The sequence below is a fragment of the Prinia subflava genome, chromosome 10 (assembly GCF_021018805.1).
Source record: "Prinia subflava isolate CZ2003 ecotype Zambia chromosome 10, Cam_Psub_1.2, whole genome shotgun sequence".
Classification (NCBI taxonomy): domain Eukaryota; kingdom Metazoa; phylum Chordata; class Aves; order Passeriformes; family Cisticolidae; genus Prinia; species Prinia subflava.
Genome location: NC_086256.1, coordinates 18,386,039 through 18,405,125, shown reverse-complemented (window position 1 = coordinate 18,405,125; position 19,087 = coordinate 18,386,039). Strand labels below are relative to the sequence as shown.

General features: G+C 38.1%; 1 protein-coding gene across 1 annotated transcript in view; it reads left to right on the top strand.

Annotated features, from left to right (window-relative positions):
- The window catches only part of PLPPR5 (phospholipid phosphatase related 5), a 44,616-nt gene extending 25,895 nt beyond the window's left edge, over positions 1 to 18,721 (top strand). The window contains exons 4-6 of the mRNA XM_063407577.1: positions 6,757 to 6,933; positions 8,508 to 8,627; positions 16,519 to 18,721. Of these exons, the coding sequence (XP_063263647.1) occupies positions 6,757 to 6,933; positions 8,508 to 8,627; positions 16,519 to 16,551 (330 nt within the window). The 3' untranslated portion in view covers positions 16,552 to 18,721. The remainder of the gene's footprint in view (positions 1 to 6,756; positions 6,934 to 8,507; positions 8,628 to 16,518) is intronic.
- The last annotated feature ends 366 nt before the right edge of the window (positions 18,722 to 19,087 follow it).

Genomic DNA, 19,087 nt, shown 5'->3' with positions numbered 1-19,087 from the left:
GACTGAAGCTGAAAATACTGTTTATTATACTCCAAGGGGGGAAAAGAATGTCAGTGTTCCAGTACTGGGGTCATGTCCTTACAATGCCATGATGTTTATCAGGATAGTTGGCCCTAAATAACAATTTTCTCATCACTGTTCACTGGAGTAGAAGATTTAAAACAGTAGCCTAGTCTTTGTATGAGCCATACATCATCTCAACAGTTGTTGAGAGCAGGGATATAAAGACCTCCATATATTACTCACTGTTTCATTAGCATATAATCTTTGGTACAAAATGTGCTTTCTTTTTGGTTAACAAAAACTTTGAAGAGAGGGAGAGATTGTTATGGATGGAATCCTCCTTGGATGTTTCAGCCAGCTGTGCACAAAACAAAACCAGCTTAAAGGAAAAGAAAATACACAAAGAGCTGACCCAAGAGTCCTTGCTTTCCAAGGTGGTGAAGTAAATGGTTAAAGACCTGTGTGATTTCACCAATCAACCCATTTAGAAATGAAGCCTGTGCTTTATCTAATAAGTCTCCTATCTCGTTCCATTTAAGTGCAGCCATCCTTATCACCTAGCATCTCTGCATATTGTCCTGTTAACAATAGCTTCTTTTTTCATCTAAGTTCTTGAGTCTTCCATTTCTCCCCTCTCCCCCATTTTGAGAGTGGGTGGCTGCTATGGTAACTCAGAATTCCCCTCCTGCTTGAAAGTACAGTCGTTTTCAGACAGTTATTTTGCTAATATTTAGAGCTTTGTAGTGTTTGCCTCCATTACTTCCACTACCATTTAAGAGAGACTTAAGCAATGGAAACGTTGAGTGGCAGTGCTCTGGTTAGGTGTTCTCTCTACTCTGCTCCAAACAGATGCACTGAATGATGCATTGCCTTTCTTCTTCAGACTTTCAGGTTCATTCTTTCCAGTGTACCAGTGTTTTCAAAATGAACTGCTGTAAATCTTTTGTGAAATCTCTAACTAATCTTGCTGGTGCATGGATTTTTCCTTAGGTGTCTGTTCTCATCTCATTGGAGATCTTTTGTTTGTTTGTTTGTAATTGAGTTGGGTTGAGAAGTTGACTGCATGTGCTTTCATTTCTTATCAGCATTGCAACTCACCCTTTCTCAGCTGGAACAATATTTGCTGCATAAATATTAAGGAAAACACTACAGCTTTATTAAACAGTATATACTTGTATAAGCCACATTTTGATATGCATAAGCTGACATAGCCTGCACCATTAGAGGTAAGTTTTGAAGCAGCCAAGTATGCACATACTTGGGGTGTTTTCCACTACTGAGAAACAGGGAGTGGAAGTCATGAGTCTTTTTTTGGTAGGATTTCAAAGTGATACATGAAAATTTTGTCAGCCTATTCCCATAGATTTAAATATAAGACTTGTGACTAACAGTTGTCCTTTAATGCTGCAGACCTAGGGAATTGGTCATTGCTAGCTGTAGGTTAAGGAAAATTTTAATTAAAGTTTTGCCCTTTTTTTGTTGTTCTTTTTGCATTGCACAAATGCAGGTGGGTAGGGTAGTGTTTGAACTCTGCGTTACTGCACACATTTTAGACTTGCTTTGGGTTTGTAATGATAGAGGAACAGGCTTCACGTCTTGATAGTTGAAATAGCCCTTAAGTCTGTAGGCAGCTTTTGTTGCTTTCTACTGTGAACCCTTGGCTTCAATTATGATTTCAGACAGAAGTAGCAGATTGTAAAGCCCACAAATGTTTTTTCCTCTCTGCAGAGCTTTTCTTTGGCCCATGATCATGTTTTCTGAAAGGCTCTTGCTCCTGGCATTTTGCTGCATTGATTTTGCTGTTTAGTCTGTTTATCAGTCACTGGGAAAAGACAACAAGACAGTCTGGGTAACAGTGCTGGGAACATTGTAATATTCTCCTCAGTGTCACTCCTTGATCCAGTTGTAGGTGTAGGTCTAGTCTCACCTTTCTTTGTCATGAAGTGCCTGCTAGATTCCAGCTAAATGGGCAGCTGGTGAAGACCTCTCAGACAGCCTTAAGGGAATGTTCAGGAGGAAAAGGTCTAGCAGAGCCACCTCATTGAATTGACTTTGTTGTCCATTTTTTGTTAGGAAATTAAAGGATTCTCCTGGCTGCCTTTCAGGGACAGTGCTAGGAATGTGGAATTTCTTTTCAGTATCTGCTGCAGCTAGTATCCCTCAATACTGATAATAAAACATATGTCATGAGCTTCACATATTGACTGTATTGGTTTCTTTGAGACCAAATAATAAAGTAATATTTGGTCCAGGAATTTGTCTAAAGACCTCTGTAAATTTCATGTCAGCCAGCTCTTCACTATAATTCAGTTCCTCAAGAAAACAGTCCCTGTAATAGATATATCTTATTGTCTTGGTACAGTGAAAGATACCTCTTTCCTCCTCCAGCTGTTTTACAGGTACAGCTGTGGGGAAATTAATAGTAAGGTCCAGAATTCTAGAGCTTTCTTTTCCTTTTGCCAAGCCAGCCGCTGACTTTGAAAGCTAATTTTTGTCTAGGGTCATAAATAATTACATCAAAACATACAGAGAAAGCTGGAGGAGGCTTCAGAAACACTAAAAGAAATCCTCAGCAGACAGTTGCAGAAGGACCCAGATGATTTGAGAACATGACTTTGGTTTGCTCTAGAAATAGTTTGATCCATTAATTATTACCAAAGAAAGCTGAAAAGATTTTAGATTGTCAAACAGGATTCTAACTAACACTGAACCTGTTTATAGCCCTCTATTTTTTCAGCTTTTTGATATGTCTCTTTTCTTGTAGATCTAATGAATATTGAAAATTCATTGGGTAGAACATTCATGACATTATATTACTTAAATAGTTCAAAATTATTTCTTTAATGCTAGTACATTGTAAAAACAAAAGAAAACATGAGATAATTTATGTTTGAAGTGCTGCTTGGGATGGGTGCCTGTACAGTGATTTCTTCCTCATTCTTCTTGCCTTATGGGTCATTATTCACTGCCCACTGATGGACTAGTCTTTGTCGGTCTCCCAGGCCATCTAAATCAGGGAGGAATGAAATAGCAGATGCAGAAGGGATCTTCTTACCTGCATCACTGGGTCCCAGGCTGATGAAATCAGCAAGGAAAGTTATCTTCCCTCCTGGCTGGAGCACCCAGCCTGATGTGGAGCTCCCGTGTAACTAAAATGGGATTCAGACCTGTTACACCTGTGTTTGTGTGCATAGATGTTGGTGTGGGTGGGCCTAAAGATAGCTGAAAGATGCCTGGAAAAGGCTTGCAGCATAGCCCAGGAATCTGCTTTGCCGGGCACTTTACACATGTTTTAGAATGGGTTTATTTGCACAAGATTTAGGACAAACGTCACATGAGACTTGCAGCCTGGCACTTCTGAAGTACTTTCCCAGTACCAGCTAAATGCCAAGGCTGTGACTGCTCCTTACACTACATCAGAAACCTCACAGGGAGCTTGCTTTGTCTTTGGTGGTGATGGTGATAATGTCTTTCAAATTCATATTTTCAAACCCACTTCAGTTAAAGGTTTTCTTTCAATTAATGAGGTTCTCTTTCAGCTTCACTTCTGGTATCTTGAAGACTGAAGCTCAAATGGTTGTGTCTTTCTGGAAATCTAGTAAATATTGATATATTGTGTAATCAGGTAACAATCCACCTCCTTAACATGACTCTGCCTGTGTCTGCTTACTGGTGACAGCTCTATGTATTTTAATACTAAAATCTTATTTCAGGAAAAAGGAACAGCAATAGCAGAAGTTCTTCAAGATAAGATATGCAAGATCACAACTACTGTTGTGATGTTGCAGGAGAATGTGCAGCCTGCTGTATTAATTCTAACTACTGTATCAATCCTTGACCTACATAAAAAATCCCTGCTTTTGGTCTTGCTGTTGACTAATTTAAAAGTTTTCTTTCATTAGAAAACTCTTCTCCCAATTTTTGTTCTTAAAAGGAATGGAGATGTTCAGTAAATATCTTTAGCCATTTAAAAAGTTATATTTTCATTCATTCTTACTAATGTTTTAAATCACTGAGTTATTTTCCTTTGTTGCTCCTGTATTAAATATATATTAAAAGTAAGTGAAGCATCCTGTCATCTTTTCAGGTTGTTTATTCTTTGTCAATTACTGATTGTGCTGGTTTATAGTTTTTCCACCAGAATCAAGAAGAAAGCAGCTGCTTAATTATATTTTAATCTTGGTGTAAATCAGGTCTTTGATTATTAATTAATTAACACAGTTAATATATTAACATACTTGACTGTGTTATTATATTGTACTAGAGGTTCAAGAGGCCAACTTTAAAAACAGGTATTTATGAACCCTGCCTTGGAGGAGGTTGTATTTCCTCCATAAAGTTCTGCAAATACAGACTTTTTGTCACACTGTTTCAGGAAAGTTTGGCCTGTTTTTACTGCTTCTCTTGAGTTGTAATATAATGCTATTCCTTACATGAGGGGTACCTGTTCTTCAAAGAAAAGACAGGAGTGCTACCTATGCTGGCAGAACCCTCCGGATACCTGGGATAATGAACTGGGCATGACAACCATGGCTGCTCAGATAAGGAGGGGACTTGGCAAATGGAGGTCTCTACTCACGTGAGGCACAGCATGAATCTGCAGTTGTTTTTCCTCAGTGCTTTAAATAAGGATTTGAAGGACATGCTTGGTTCTAAAACATTCTGAGAATTTTATGCAGAACATTTTTTGGGTTCAGCTTTGTATTAGAGATGTTGAAATCTGATTGCGGTACTGCAGAATCAATTATTTGTAGTATAATGTGTTTTGTCTTACTGAAAATTGAGATAATCTTCTTGGGCAATGACCAGATAGTTGTTATAGATAACTGAAATATGTCCATGACTTGCTTTAAACAATCAGATTTTTCCTTCTCAGTAGTCATTTCAATTTAATATAACACAATACAGAATTAAATTTGAAATGGCTTCCTGCTAACTCCCCTGTGTCAGCTTCACCCAAGCTGTATTTGAAATTTGATTTTCTTACTGTGAATTAAGAACATTCCAGTGTTTTTCCTAGCACCAGCTGTCCTAACATGTAGTGTGAATGTGGATAACAGTGGTAGTAATCCAGGAGAACAATGAGACTCACTAAAATAGATGGCTGATGAGTTAATTCAGTGTGCAATACTCTGTCTATAGCTTGAAGAAAACCAGCGGGGCTAAAAAGCTGGAAATTGAAGTTGCAGTTCTTTTATCACCTTTCTGCATGGTAAGAGTAACTCACTGAAGACAGCCTGTAAAAGTACAACGGCCTAGGGAGAAGAGAGGAGAATGTGGCTTGGAGATAAACCCAAAACCTCTTTTTTCCAAACCTTTGCTCTGTCTGAATTGGTGCAAACCTCTCTACTAGTTTCCTGTTCGTCATGTAAAGTTCACTGAAGGTTTGTGTGTTGCACTTCTCTGATGTTACTTTAAGCATTGTTTCATCCTCTAAGCCAGGGATCTTTCTCTAGTCTTTAGAACAAAGTTACTGTCAGATGTTGCTCTTCTTAGACAAGCGCTGACTACTCCTTCACTTAATTTATTGTAACTGTAACCACACTTTCTAAACTGCTTCTTGGCTGGATTATTACAGCACTTCATAAACTGGTTCCCTGGTGAATTCCACTGAAGTTAAATAACCCCAAACAAACCGAAAGAATTGCCCATTTGTTGGCCAAAGAAGTGGTACTGGTTCTTCAGTGCAGACTCATCTGTTTTCCTTTGCAGGTCAAAGTGATGGCATTACAAACTTGGAATCTCTAGTGAAACTCCATCGGAAATACATGCATTCTTCAGTTCAAAAACTTAAATCCTGTTTAAAATTTGAAAATTTAGGGTTTTAGTGGTTTAATTACAGAAACATCTTTTGCAGAGAGTAGAAACTTCTTTTGTCAAAAATCTTGTTAGCTGAAGTATAAGGGTTTTTTTTCAAGGGTGGGAAGGAGGGGTGTTGCAAGCAGTCTTAAGGCCAAGATTCAAAAGAATGGAAAGTCAAATATTTGGTATTAATTTCTTCCATTGTCTCATCAGAGCTTGGAAAGTGCTGGGTTAAACCTGGTAGTCACTAATGCACTCTTAGGGCAGAAGAGGTGCTCTGTTATCAGGCACTGCTTTTAATTCAGTAGTATTGCACAGGGAGAATTAGACTGCAGCAGGGCAAAAGGATTTCTCAGTCTGATGCATAAAACCTGCAGCATTTGGATTGGTTTTATGAGGCATGGGGTTGTAGTAGTTCAGCACTGGATGAAATTATTACACTAGATTTATAAAAGTAGATGGTGGCATTTTGTTCAATTTTCACTGGTCTTTGACACCGTTCTTTTACCTTTTCACTGGTTTTTGACAAATCACTAATTAGTCACGTGAAGAAGTGGTGTACGAGAGAGAAAGACCTTTGCTAATAAAAACAAGGTCTTTATGTATTCCCTTTCTTATTGTGCTGGCAGCTTGTAGTAGTACTAATAGTACTTTAGGATAAAGATCTTTCTCTGTTACTGTCACAGTGAAAAATCAGTCTCCTCTATGCATTAATAAATAAAAATACAGACTGAGAGTAATCAGATAGGATTGTCCAATTAGCCTGGTTTTCTGTAGGCTTTTCAGGTTAATGTAAAATGCAATTTTGCTGTATGGTCTGATTCTTTTTCTGTATCTCTAGGAAAAGGGTGTGATGACACATATTCTATTCAAATCAATTATAGAGCTTTTATTCACCAATTAGTGGGAGATATCCATCAGTCTTACACTTTCTTCCTCTTTAATTTTCAGATGTATATCACCAACACAGTGAAAGCCAGAGGAACAAGGCTTGCAAAACCTGTTCTGTGTTTGGGTTTAATGTGCTTGGCCTTCCTTACTGGAATCAACAGAGTAGCAGAGTATCGAAACCACTGGTCAGATGTAATAGCAGGATTTGTAATTGGAATATCTATAGCAGTATTTTTGGTAAGTGTGTGTCTGTGTCACTTCTGTTTGAAAAAAAAACAATGTGTAAGTTTGTATGTCTAAAAAAGCCTTCAGATAACTACAGAACAAAAGACGTGTTTTTTAGGTTTTTTATCTAGTCATCAGTTTCCTTAGTGATATTTGCATACTCTCAGAAATGTGAAGTCAAGAAAGGACTGATCCAGTTATCTCTTTTGATTTCTATGTAAACCAGATTGTAGCATTTCAAACAGTAATTTTTGCAGCTATGCCCACTTGCAGGAAGTATATATTCCTCAGAATTACATAATAGTTATGATTTCATGCATAAAGTATTAAATTCGATATAGTGGTACCCACACTGATCAGAGAATAGGTAGCATTTGTTTTTCTGGCTTTACAGTAACACTAACAAATTTAGTACATAATGATACAGGTTTATGTTGAAATTTTACATTATTCTGTATCAAAAAAATCTTTGTTTAGCCTTTTTCTTTTCTGGAGCTGTGCTCCAAAACTAGATAGTTAATCGCAGTTGCCAATGACTACTGTCTGTGTCATAAAACTATTTCTAATCTATTAATCACCTTCATCTAATATCTGCAGTGCAAGACTATAGAATAGAGCAGTCACTGCTGTTTAATGCCTGTAGGTTTGTCTGCCTGGCAGCTTGTAATGATAATAAATACATCTTTGATTTTTTTTCCCCACGAAAACACTTTTGAACCTGACTCTTGGATCACAGGGTCTTGGTCTCAGGATCCTGGATCTGAAAGCATGGCTTGGCTGAGAACCCTCCCGGGGATGGCTGGGGTGGGTGTTTTCACTCCCCTAGACATGCAGGGGTAGCTGCAAGTCTCCTTTAAAATACATCTGCTTGCATTTCCAAATGTTCCCTTCCACATAAGGTGTGCAGGAGCTACATTTGATTGTTCACATTTAAGTTTTTCTATTCTGTTTATGCCCCTAAATTAATGAAAGAGAATAGAATAGAGAGGAAATCTGTCCCAGCGTGGGTTTTTTTCATGTTTTGTCATTTATATTGCATGAACTCTTTTGAGTAGCATGACATCAAATTTAGTTGTGTTTTGAAGAAAACACGGTTGGCAAACATTGCTGCTCAGCTGAGTGTTGGAATTAGTAGAAGCACAAACTGTTACCCATCATATTTCTAAGTTACTGTGTGAGATCTACTGCCCTGAGCAGATTTGAAGTTACATTCAGACTTGGTCCTTGCCATTTTACTCCCTTTATTACTCTTCATTTGAGAAAGTCTTTGCTGATCAAAAGTGAGATGGCACTGGCCTTCCCTGGAGTTTAAGGTTAGTGCTTCAGTAATGGATTTTCTTTTAGATAAGAGGGGTTTTTTTGGGGTTCTCAAATGATGCATGTACCAATAAATTGGTAGAAAGACTTTTGTCTTGAAATATTAATTAAGGATTTTCTGTAAAACATGAACTTCACATTTCAGTGTTTCTACTGCAAAGCTGTGACTAAAGCTGGTGTCATACCTGCCTAATGATAATTGTCAGGATCAAAGCTTGAAAAAATGAGTTGTTTCTTAGGTATTCTGTTTATCTTCTGATCCCATCTAGGTTGTTTGTGTGGTAAATAACTTCAGAGGGCGTCAGCCAGAACATCAACATTCCCATCTGGATAACGTGACCCAGATGCCCATGATCAGCATACCCAGAGTAGAAAGCCCTTTAGAAAAGGTAATGTCTGACTTTTTAAAAGTCCATTTTAAAAAAACAGTTAGTAAAACATCGCTTTCCTGGAAGGATGATCACAAACTATTCTGACAAGAGTGCCAAGGTAACCAGATTTAAAATAAAGAAACATTTTGGTGGAGGAGAAAGAAGGAAAGAATTTAATCCAGTGACATCCCTTGTGAGGCCCTTCATGTCATCATTTCACTGCCGTAGCTCCTGCTAAGCCCACAGAGTCAGGCTGAGCAGATCTGAGGCCCTCTTCCCTTGTGTTCCTCAAGTAAATGTGATTAATGCTCTGCCTGATAGTCCACAGAACATAGAAAGTTCTGAGAATGCTTAGAAAGAAAGTCTAACTCCTGGCCCAAGGGGCTTTCCAATTCATATACAAGTGGCATTTTTATCCTGTTTGTTTGTGGTATGTCCTCAGCCTGGTGTAGAGCATGGGATGCAGTCCCTTCTGCATCAGCTGTTCTACTGTGTGTTAGGTAAGATTGTCTGACTAACTTCAGCAAATAAATGCTGAAATAGGTAGCATAACCAAATACAGAAAATATTTTAGAGGTTTTTACCAAGGGGGAGCTTTGAATTAGTAATGAAAGTTTAAAGGAAGTTTTACTTTTTCTAATGACTTTATCTGTCATTATTCATTAAAATCTATTGAGTTATCCCCATATTTGAAGATTGGAAACAATTTTACACTGGGTAGGGCACGAAAATATTTTTCTGTGGTATTCTTTTAATTCCAGATTAATAATTCCAGATTAATTTTGATAATTTTTTTTCATGTTAAACAGAAGAAAGGATTTCAACCACTTCTCAATCTGTCTTATTCACTTGAAAGTGGTGGAAGTTGTCCTTTAGTAAGAATTGCTGATAGTCCTGGATTTTTTATTCCTTTCTTTGAAGGGAAAGAAGATTTCTTTTCAGAATAGTCTAACATGCCTTTTTTGAACCAAATATGTCTAAGTTACTTCCACGGATATCTTGTTGTAAGGAGGTCAGAGTCTCATTTGCTTGACCAAGCATTTAGATGATGAATGTGTATCTTCAAAATAATCCACTCAGTAAACTTTCTGAAAAATGTCAAAAGAAAACAAGTTGTCAGCTGACCTGGAACATACCACATTAATAAGAGCATGTTTTATTTATGTGTTAGGCTCTCAAGCAATGGAAGCATTTTCTGTGGCTCAAATGCCATCATAGGTAATGAGTTTATATTCTCTGGATATTGAAATATTAAATTTCTTTTTCTGGGGATAAAGACTTCATGTTAACTTCGTGTTTCTACCTGGTGTGAGAACCTCTCACTCATGATCAACAATGTTCTTTTCCTGAGACTTGGCCTAGTTTGAGATGCTGTGGGGAAAGCTACAGGAGAGTGTGGGAGGATGGTGGCAGGAATGATGTTTGCTCTGCTTGAGGATAACCACTGCCATTTGTGAACTGCCCAGGGCTATTATTTGAATGAGCCTCTTTCCTTCTGAAGCCATATTCATATGGCAGCTGTTTGCTGTCATGCAACTTCTCTCTAGATAATTAAACTGGGGACTGACCACAGAGTGATACCACTTGTGGAGATCCCATTTGATGGGTGCATCTTTGTCTGCATTGCAAAGCCTTTCTCCTTTTCAGACAGAGAGGGTGGGATGCAAGGACAATAAGGTGAAAACTTTGCTAATTGCTTGGAAATGCTTTCTTCTGTTTCCACTTCCAGAAAGTTTAAAATTGAATTAGCAAAGACTTGATGAAGAAGTTAGTTACATGTGAGTGCTTTAGGTTTTGGGTTTCTATGGATATTTTTACCATTTTTTTAAATCTAATTTTTTGTTTAATCTAAATTTTTAGATAGGAGACAGACCCTGTTAAATAAAAGGCATTAAGAATAATACTTCAGGGAAGTAAGGTCTAAATTAAGTTAGCTAATCTCAATTAACCACCATTGCTACAAGAATTCTTGAATCTTTGCTTTTTAACTCCCTTCTTATTTTACATAATTTGCTCTCCAGTGGAGAGAGAAGGATGTGAAATAATTTGTATGCTATTTGCCTCTTCCTTCTTTAGACATGAGTTACTTTTCACGACATTTCAGTTAGGACTGTTCCAGTTCAATATTCTGAATGCACATAGATTTACATTTTGCTTATTTTAAAACTGTTTTTCCTTATTTTCAGTCTGCAAGCTCCTGTGCCAGTATTAAAGACAGGTCACTGTCAGAAATTAGCTATTGAATAGCACAAATCCTAACTGTGAGAAGTTATCAAAGGCTAAGGCAGTGCAAGCGGGAAGCAATGGAACTGTGCGACTGGTACTAAAAATAGTAACTGTACAGGGATCTGGGAGCAAGCAATTAAAAACTCCTGCCTTAAAGAATGACTTCATTAGAATTGCCTGCCAGACAGGACCCCCCTCACTGCTGTTTTGTAATAAATTCACCCCTAAATGAGTAAGCTCATGATGCAGCATACAGACCCGGAAGCACATTCCTTTGCTGTTTCCAGATCTGTTACTTGCTGTTCCATGGAGAACAACTGCTCCTGGCAATGCTCACCGTGCTGTCACTGTCTGAGTTCTGATGGAGGTCTAGCTACATTTGAAATGCACTTAAATAGGCATAAGTTCTTGTAATACTCCAAACTGAGCTGCTGCTGCTTAGTGACAAGGTTAGATCACTCTTTGCATGACACTTCTGTTGCCTTGTGGTGCATGCAGATGATTCAGCTGTTCTGCATGGGTACTCATGCAGGCAGATAAGCTGTAGGTACAGTGTGTCCTTGAGGGATCCTTCCCAGAGCCTGCTCAGCAGTGCAGACTTTGTGCTTTTACCTTAACTTTAATCATCCTCAGAATTAATGAAAAGAATGAAAGCCAAGAAACCTTATCACTCACCCATCTGCTTCTTCTTCTCTTCTGTCTTCTTCATCTCGTACAATTGATGTTTCAGTCAGCTGGCAGTCTCCTACAGAGAGGAAGCTCTCATCCTACCACAGTCAAGATTAGAGAGTCCTGTTCTTTTGCAGGAATTACTGAGACATGGGGATATTCTGGATAGCACCTGAAAGGGTTTGAAGGTTCAGCTTCACAGAAGTGCAGTCACAAACTGTGTTTCCTGTTTCGGGGGAGGATGACATTATATCATGCAAAAGTCACCTGAAATTGGCTGGGGCTTACAGAGGTCTCCTACCCATCATGTAGTAGCTTACGATTCTGCTAGTCTTACTTATTTTTATAAGTATTCTGGCTTAGAAAAAGTCAAATACAAATACAACATGGAGCATTTCAGGACTAATAGAGGCAGTAGATAGAATACTGAGAATAGAGGGTTTCGGAAGGAAACATTGGGTTAGGAGATGCACCGTGGTTCATCTCCTGTGAGATGAGATAATTACTGTGTGTGATCATCAGTGCTTTCTGTAGCTATTCAGTATTACTTATTTGCACAGTGGGTTCTTGGCAGTGCTCTGTTTGACAGCTAAACTGCATTTATTCCCTGAGGTTCTGCTTGGCATTCCTTCATACTGCTGCTTCTGTCAGCAGTGCCCAGACCTTCCCAAACACAGCCACTGTTCCTTGTTACAATGAAGTTTCTTATATTCCCCTGCAGCACTGACTATCCAGCATGGCTGAACTCAAGAGAGATAGATTAGATGCTCTCTCTTTCAGCCATTTCCAAGTTTTAATGGTCATAAGTATTTGGAATTCCTCTTGCAATATGTGACATTCTTGTTGCCCATCGTATCAGTTTTTAGTGACTCTCAGGATTAACTGTCTCAGAAATCCTCTTGAGTTTGACACAGTAATTACTGTTCTATTGTGTATGTGTAAGGTAATGATGGTGATAAAACATTCTAGCAATAATAAGTGTAGATATTGCAGTGAATTCTGCTAGTATTTTTAAGACTGGGAAAGTTTTCCTCTTCAGAATTTAAGGAGTGTTGTTTTTTTCTATTTAGTCCATTGTGGTTACTCATGAGACAGAGAATACCTTCTTCACAATATCAGAAAATTTTAATTCTCGATGTTACTGCTTTTTTCTTGATCTTAAGCATGTTGGTACCAAGTCTTCAATCATTATGTGCCCTGGTGTGCATACAACACCATGGCCTGGGGAGCCTGGCCTGCTCCCTGCAGCTCCCCAGGGAGATCACCTCTCACTGAGCTCACAGCTAAAAGCAAAACACAAAGATGCTTTAGCTCATCATACTGTGGGCAGATGGGGGAGAGGGTTGTGTCCATTTCTGTCGGACAAAATATTTTAGTTGGGAGATCTCCAAATACTTGTATTTGGTAGTGCTTGATGTCCAAAAGCATCTGTAGGTGTCCATATTTGTTTCTCCAGGATGGTCTGATGAGAGCCCATGTGCTTACATCAGCTTATAGGCAGTTTGTGGCACAATTGTTCTCTCTTGATGATACAGTCTAAGTGAGATTGAATTCGACATTGCTTCACACACACACCACAAACACATACCTAGGTGGGTCAGCTCATAGAAAATCACAAGCAGTTTTGTTTCAATGTCAAACATTTGAATTTGTATTCCTGTCCTACTCTTCTGCTTAAATCTGCTTCTGGGAGATTGTACAAGAATTATTTCTGACTGAATACAAATTATGATCACTACATCTAATGCTCAGATGAAGCAATACTTAAACATGGGAAGTGGAGCAATATATTCAGCATGACCTCCTCAAATGTACATATGGTAGGTGTTACAGAATCGAGGCCTTAGAGCCCAGAGGGTGCTTTGTGAGGGGGCTCCCTGAGGGCACTCAGGTGTCTCTCCTGGCTGCCGGGGCAGTGTGAGCAGTGCGAGCCCCTCTGGCTCAGGCAGTAACGTTGCACCAGGGAGCGCCCAGCGAGCGCCGCCGCCCGCGGGCAGCTCCACCCCAGAAAGCAGCTCGGCTGGCTCACAGAGTTGTACAATAACCTTATTATTATGCTTTGATCAATTATCATTTGCCTAAAGTACTACAGTAGTATTTTTCTATTTGACAAACCCTTCTGTGGGAAAAATTACAATTTACAAATTCCTGTTTTCAAAAACGGAAAAAATCACCTTTTTAGGATGATGGCTATTTTTGAATGTTTCTAACTGTATTGGTAAGAAGAAAGCAAAAAAATTAGGCTACAAATATTTAATATATATAGTGAAAACTGCAAATCACCAAAAGTTTAATCTATTTTTTCAATGCTTTGATGTTATAGCATTGCTTATCAACAGAAATTATTTAAACTTAACAGAAGATACACAGGTGTGGATCATTTCCCTCAGAAACCTGCACTCAAGGCTTAGCCGTTGGCTTTCCCTTTTTTGTTAGTGGTCTGAGAGCAGAGTTACGATGCATGCTTCTTACTGTCCTCTTAGAATGGATGCTACAATGCTGGGCTGCCTGTCTGTGAGACTGCTGCCATTGAGCAGACCCTCAGCGTTTCTGATTCTTTTGGGAACTTCAGGGAAAAGAATTTCCCATGGAGCTGGAGAAGCTGAGGTCTTGTGCATGGTTTTTTGCTTGTCTTCCTGCATCTGGGTGAATCTGTTTGCTGACAGTAGTTAGTATCTCACTCTGACCCTTGTCACAGCAGATCTAAGCAGAAGTAAAAGAGTTGAAAGGTAGTTATTCCAGAGGGATGCTGTTTGTTTGGGGTTTTTCTGCAGAATCTCAGCAAGGCTTATTTGTAGTTTTGCCTGAGATGATAGCATGAAAAAGCACGAGTAACCAGGCAGCTGCATGAATCTATCAGTGGTTCTTGCCGTCAGCAAGTGATTAATTTTGACCTAGTTATGCATCACCCTGCTGAGTCCATTGGAAATGAATTGACAGGCCTTCAGTAGGGCCAAATCAATAGGTCCATGATCAGCAGCTCAGCAGTTCTCTTTGAGGGCTTATTGAGGAAGGAGGATTTACTTCTGTGTTATTATATCCCATGCTCTGCATGTCTTCTCAGGATGGTGGCCTGCTCAGTTTGGAAGTATAGCTGGCAGGAGTGTGAACCAGATTCTCTTTTCCCTAAATAATCGTTATCCATTCTTGAATTAATGCCACATGAAAGAGCATTTGGTCCTCTGCATCACAGGCAAATGTGTGTCACTTAGAGACAGGGATGGCATGTAGCAGGACTTAAAAGAATTGATTGAAATAAAGAGGAATTCTTTTTTTTCATCCAATTCCTCATTTTTAGACCATCTTACTTATGAAAAAAAGTGAATAATTTTAGACTGAGGGTAGTTTAAGTTGACAGGATGACTTTTGAGGTCTAAATAAAGAAAATAAAGTGAGTACTATGAAGAAAATATCATTATAGCCTCACATCAACTCCAGAGTCATTGAGTTTGCCCTCTGTATCATCTTTTGTATACTCAAAACAGAAGATGGCAAGCCAAACAAGATGCTTGGAGTTGATTTTTTTTTCTAATTAGGAAGTATAATTTTGCATTTCTTCTGCCGAATAAAAATCTGCAAACAATAACATTTGTTACTATTTTTTACTGAAAACTTTTTCACGGAAAGTTGCACTCTTTTTTCCTAACAATTTTTTTAAAAATCGGGCTATGGTTTAATAATTGTTGTTTATTTAAAATACATAAATTCTGTTTTGGGGAAGAATTGGAGATGGGGGCATAAGGGGCAGCTCTCCGATCAAAGTATTTCTAGTTTCCTCTCTCTAATGTGAAGAGATGCTTGCCTATCTCCCCTGCTCACACTGATAGACAAATATGCAGGCAGTTTAAAGAACTGAGAAATAGAAACTTCCATGGTGGGCATTGTTTCACTCCAGCACTTTTTATGCTGTGTGATAAGAGATTTTCTGAAGGACTTCCCTTAAGCAAAAAATGGGAGGTCCAACTCTCCCCAGGTTATCCACATCCTCCTCCTCTTCAGCTCACATTTTCTCTCTTCTGAGTCTAATCTGCCTGAGGAGGCAAAGTGATGAGAAAAATATTCATTGCTTTGCTTGATGTTTTGCCCTCTGTGCATTTTTTGTGCTTGGGAACAAACACATGGCTTAACATCAAGGTTCCCTTTACTAATTTCACCCTTGCATGTTTTGTAAAACATGGTGGCACTCAAGGGTACTGTGTGCCAAAGGGAAATGTGCTTCCTCTGGATCCTGCACATCACTGTGTGGCTGCCTTCCCCTTCAGATGACTGCAGAGCCACTTGCTTAGGTTCAAGTGTGTAAAAGAAACCAAGTTCTTTGGGATGCTGCAGGGTTTTAGAGCTGCACATAGAATGTTCACGTTCCAAGCAACATCTCAGTGTTCCTAGGAATCGTCCTATTTAAGGAAAGAGGAAAATGTTCTTAGATTGCAACTGGACACTGGTGATTCTGAAAAAAAAAAATTGAACAGGAGTTCTTAACTGCCAAAGGTCACTTGATTTCAAGCATTTTGATATTTGGTTAAGTGCCACTGAGCTCATGGGGAGAAAAGAATCTTTAAAAGATGGATGTTAAAAATGTATGAAAATGTATTTACACTGAAATAGAGTATTATAATCCATCAGAAATTGTCATTTAAATTTCTAGGAATTTTATTTTCAAATATGAAGAACATAGCAATCAAAATACAGCTAACTCAATTATTCACATGTAATTTAAAATTAAACTTAATTTAAAGCAAACCAAAACCATCTAAAACTAAAATATAATAGAACCCTCACACATAATTACTTTGTTCAACATACTTCCCTAGCCAGTCTTTCAGCATTTAAGAATTGCTATGGGAGTGAGTGAGAGCACTGCAGTGCACATCAGTTTTATTACATCATCCTACTATAGTCTCCAAGTACCAGGCTGCCCTTCAAGCACAGGAGGCAGAAGTTTTCACAATGGTGACTGCTGTCTATCTATGTGGTTTTGTGGTTTTTATCTGTTTGTTTTTCCTTTAACTCGTAGAACCACATCACGGCCTTTGCAGAAGTCACATGATGTTGACGCTGATGTATATTCACTCCATTGGACTTCATCTCTTTTCACAGCCCACACATGATATTTGCAGTGTATCAAAAATAAGAAATTTTTAGAAGTCCTGTTTCTGACTTGATTTTTACATCACTAAAATGATACCAACATTTTGAAGAATTCTTAAATATTAGAACGTCACTTTACTTTCTAGCAAAAATATTAACTGTTTACTTTTATGATGGAATGGGACAAACTGAGCACTAATTATCTGACATGACCCTCTATTTTGGCTTCTCCTTGTTTTCAATGGTTCATGTACCTATTCCAACAGTACTTTGTATTTTGATTTAACTTTGATTTTTAAAATCTACGTTTTTAATTCAGCATGAACTTGTTTCCATTTGAGGCAATTTCAGTGTATAAAAACTAGAAAATATTATGTTCTGTATGAAAATGCTGTTTGCACATTGTATTACGCTGTATTCCATGTAAGATATCATTCAAACAGTATGTTATATGTAAGACTGGTGCTTCTGCTTTTGAAGAGAAAAAAATGCCAATTTTTACTGTAATAAGTATTGTATCATAATTAAAAGTTTATTTATTTGGATATTTTCCTGACATAATTGTAGTTGAATTGTTGTTTTGTAGTTCTTGAATGTCTTGGATGACATATATGTATCTAGGTTAAAAGAAATGAGAATAATATAGAAGGTTTGATCTTTGATATATTCTTTATTACTAATGATACCACATGAAAGGTTAAGGGCTCCATTCTTAGCTTAGCATATCTGATGGGAAGCCGTGCTATTCCTAAATCATTGAAACAAATTATTCAAGGCAGCCTGCATCTTCTCGTGATTGTTGTACTCCCTGTCACTATGCTGGGAGAATGGGTGCTAAGATAAGAAGAGGGTCACCAGCTTAGTGAGAAAAGTTCATCTGAGTTTCTACTCTCCATTTTCATGGAAGACTCATGGAAAAACAAAAATGGCTCAATTATTTTTTTTTCAGCCTAAGTGACCAGGCCAGGCAGACTTTCTCTCTACAAAGCTTTTTATCTCTGTTTGTGTTTGAGGCTCGTGTTCTTAAAAAAAGAAAAAAAAATCCTCTGCCAATCTGCGTGGTGTTGACGAATTGATTTTTCTTCAACGTCAGCCAATGTTACCATACCTCTGTTATTGCTGTAAATATTCAGATTAAGCCTCCCCTTCGGAAGAGTCTTGCTGACTATTCATAGTGAAGTTGTCCTATAAAAATCGAGCACCAAATGGATCTGAACATTGTAAATACTGAAGACATTCTTAACATCTGCCAGAAAGTTTCCCTCTGGCAAGAGCTGACAAAATGCTAGCACTACAGAAACATTGAGAATACTATTGGTCAGTGCAGGCTGTTGAGCATTTTAGGCCTTAAATTTTCCAGAGTTCAGTGTATTTCCTGTGCATTAATCATTGTTAAGAGTATGTTTGAAACACAAGGATGTAGAATCAGGTATATTTTTTCTATGATGAATTTTAATGCATTCTCACATGGTCATCAGGTAATGCCTGCTTTTAATTTTTGTTTTAACCTCTGCTTTCACTAAAATTAAACTACCTAAAGAGTGCTTGGCAAACAGGGCAAGGCCAAGTCATCTCTAAGTGCAATAGAGCATATGCCACGAAGTCATTGTGCTAAGCTGAGAATTAAGAGATTGAAGAAATATACCTGTGGGGAGAAAAAAACCTAGAATAGAGTCCTTAGCTACAACTAGGTTACTTAGATGATTGAAAATCCACCTTTATTAGACTATCAACTGTGTTTACAAAATTGTAGTAGATCCAAAGTTTGTATCACCGTGTTAAGATCACTTACCCTGCTCTTAGTCTAGCTAGTTAGGTTCCAAGGTACTAATGATTTCTCTGTGTGCAGATTTAAATGAAATCTTCACTCATTTTTGCATGGTAGCAAATCTGCATTTTTTATATCTGATTTATAAGATTACCAAGAGATTCTTTTATGTTAAAAGAGATGACTCTTTTTCAGTGTACTGTATATCATCAGCTTGTAACTGGTCTCTTTCTCAGGATCTTTCCCAGTCAAATATTTGGGTTAAATTTATCATACTATCTCTGTGAACCAGCAGTGAGAAAACAAAAAGAGAGACACTCTGCTGTATAATGTATTTTTAAATAAAATAATTTTTCATTCATATGTAGTGTAATTTTTTTAGATGTCTGCTTTGCATATATTTTGATTGATAGTGTGCATATAATGAAATTGTGATTTTAGGTGAATTGCATTTGGTAACATATTTTCTCAATTAACCAGGAATCCCCACAGTTAATGACCTTCCCTTAGAAGTCACAGTTAATGACCTTAGAGGTGGTTCTGGTGATCTTGAAAAGCATGAGAGGAAGAGCTGTATTGCAGAGTCCACAGCCTGTCGGGGAAGGACTCTCCCCAGAATGTGGACCAGCCAAGCTCCAGACACTGCTTTGACTGATTCTCAGAAGTGGCAAGAATTTGCCCTCCCACATCTGTAACTCTCCACTGCCCTGAAGTTTGGGCTTTATCT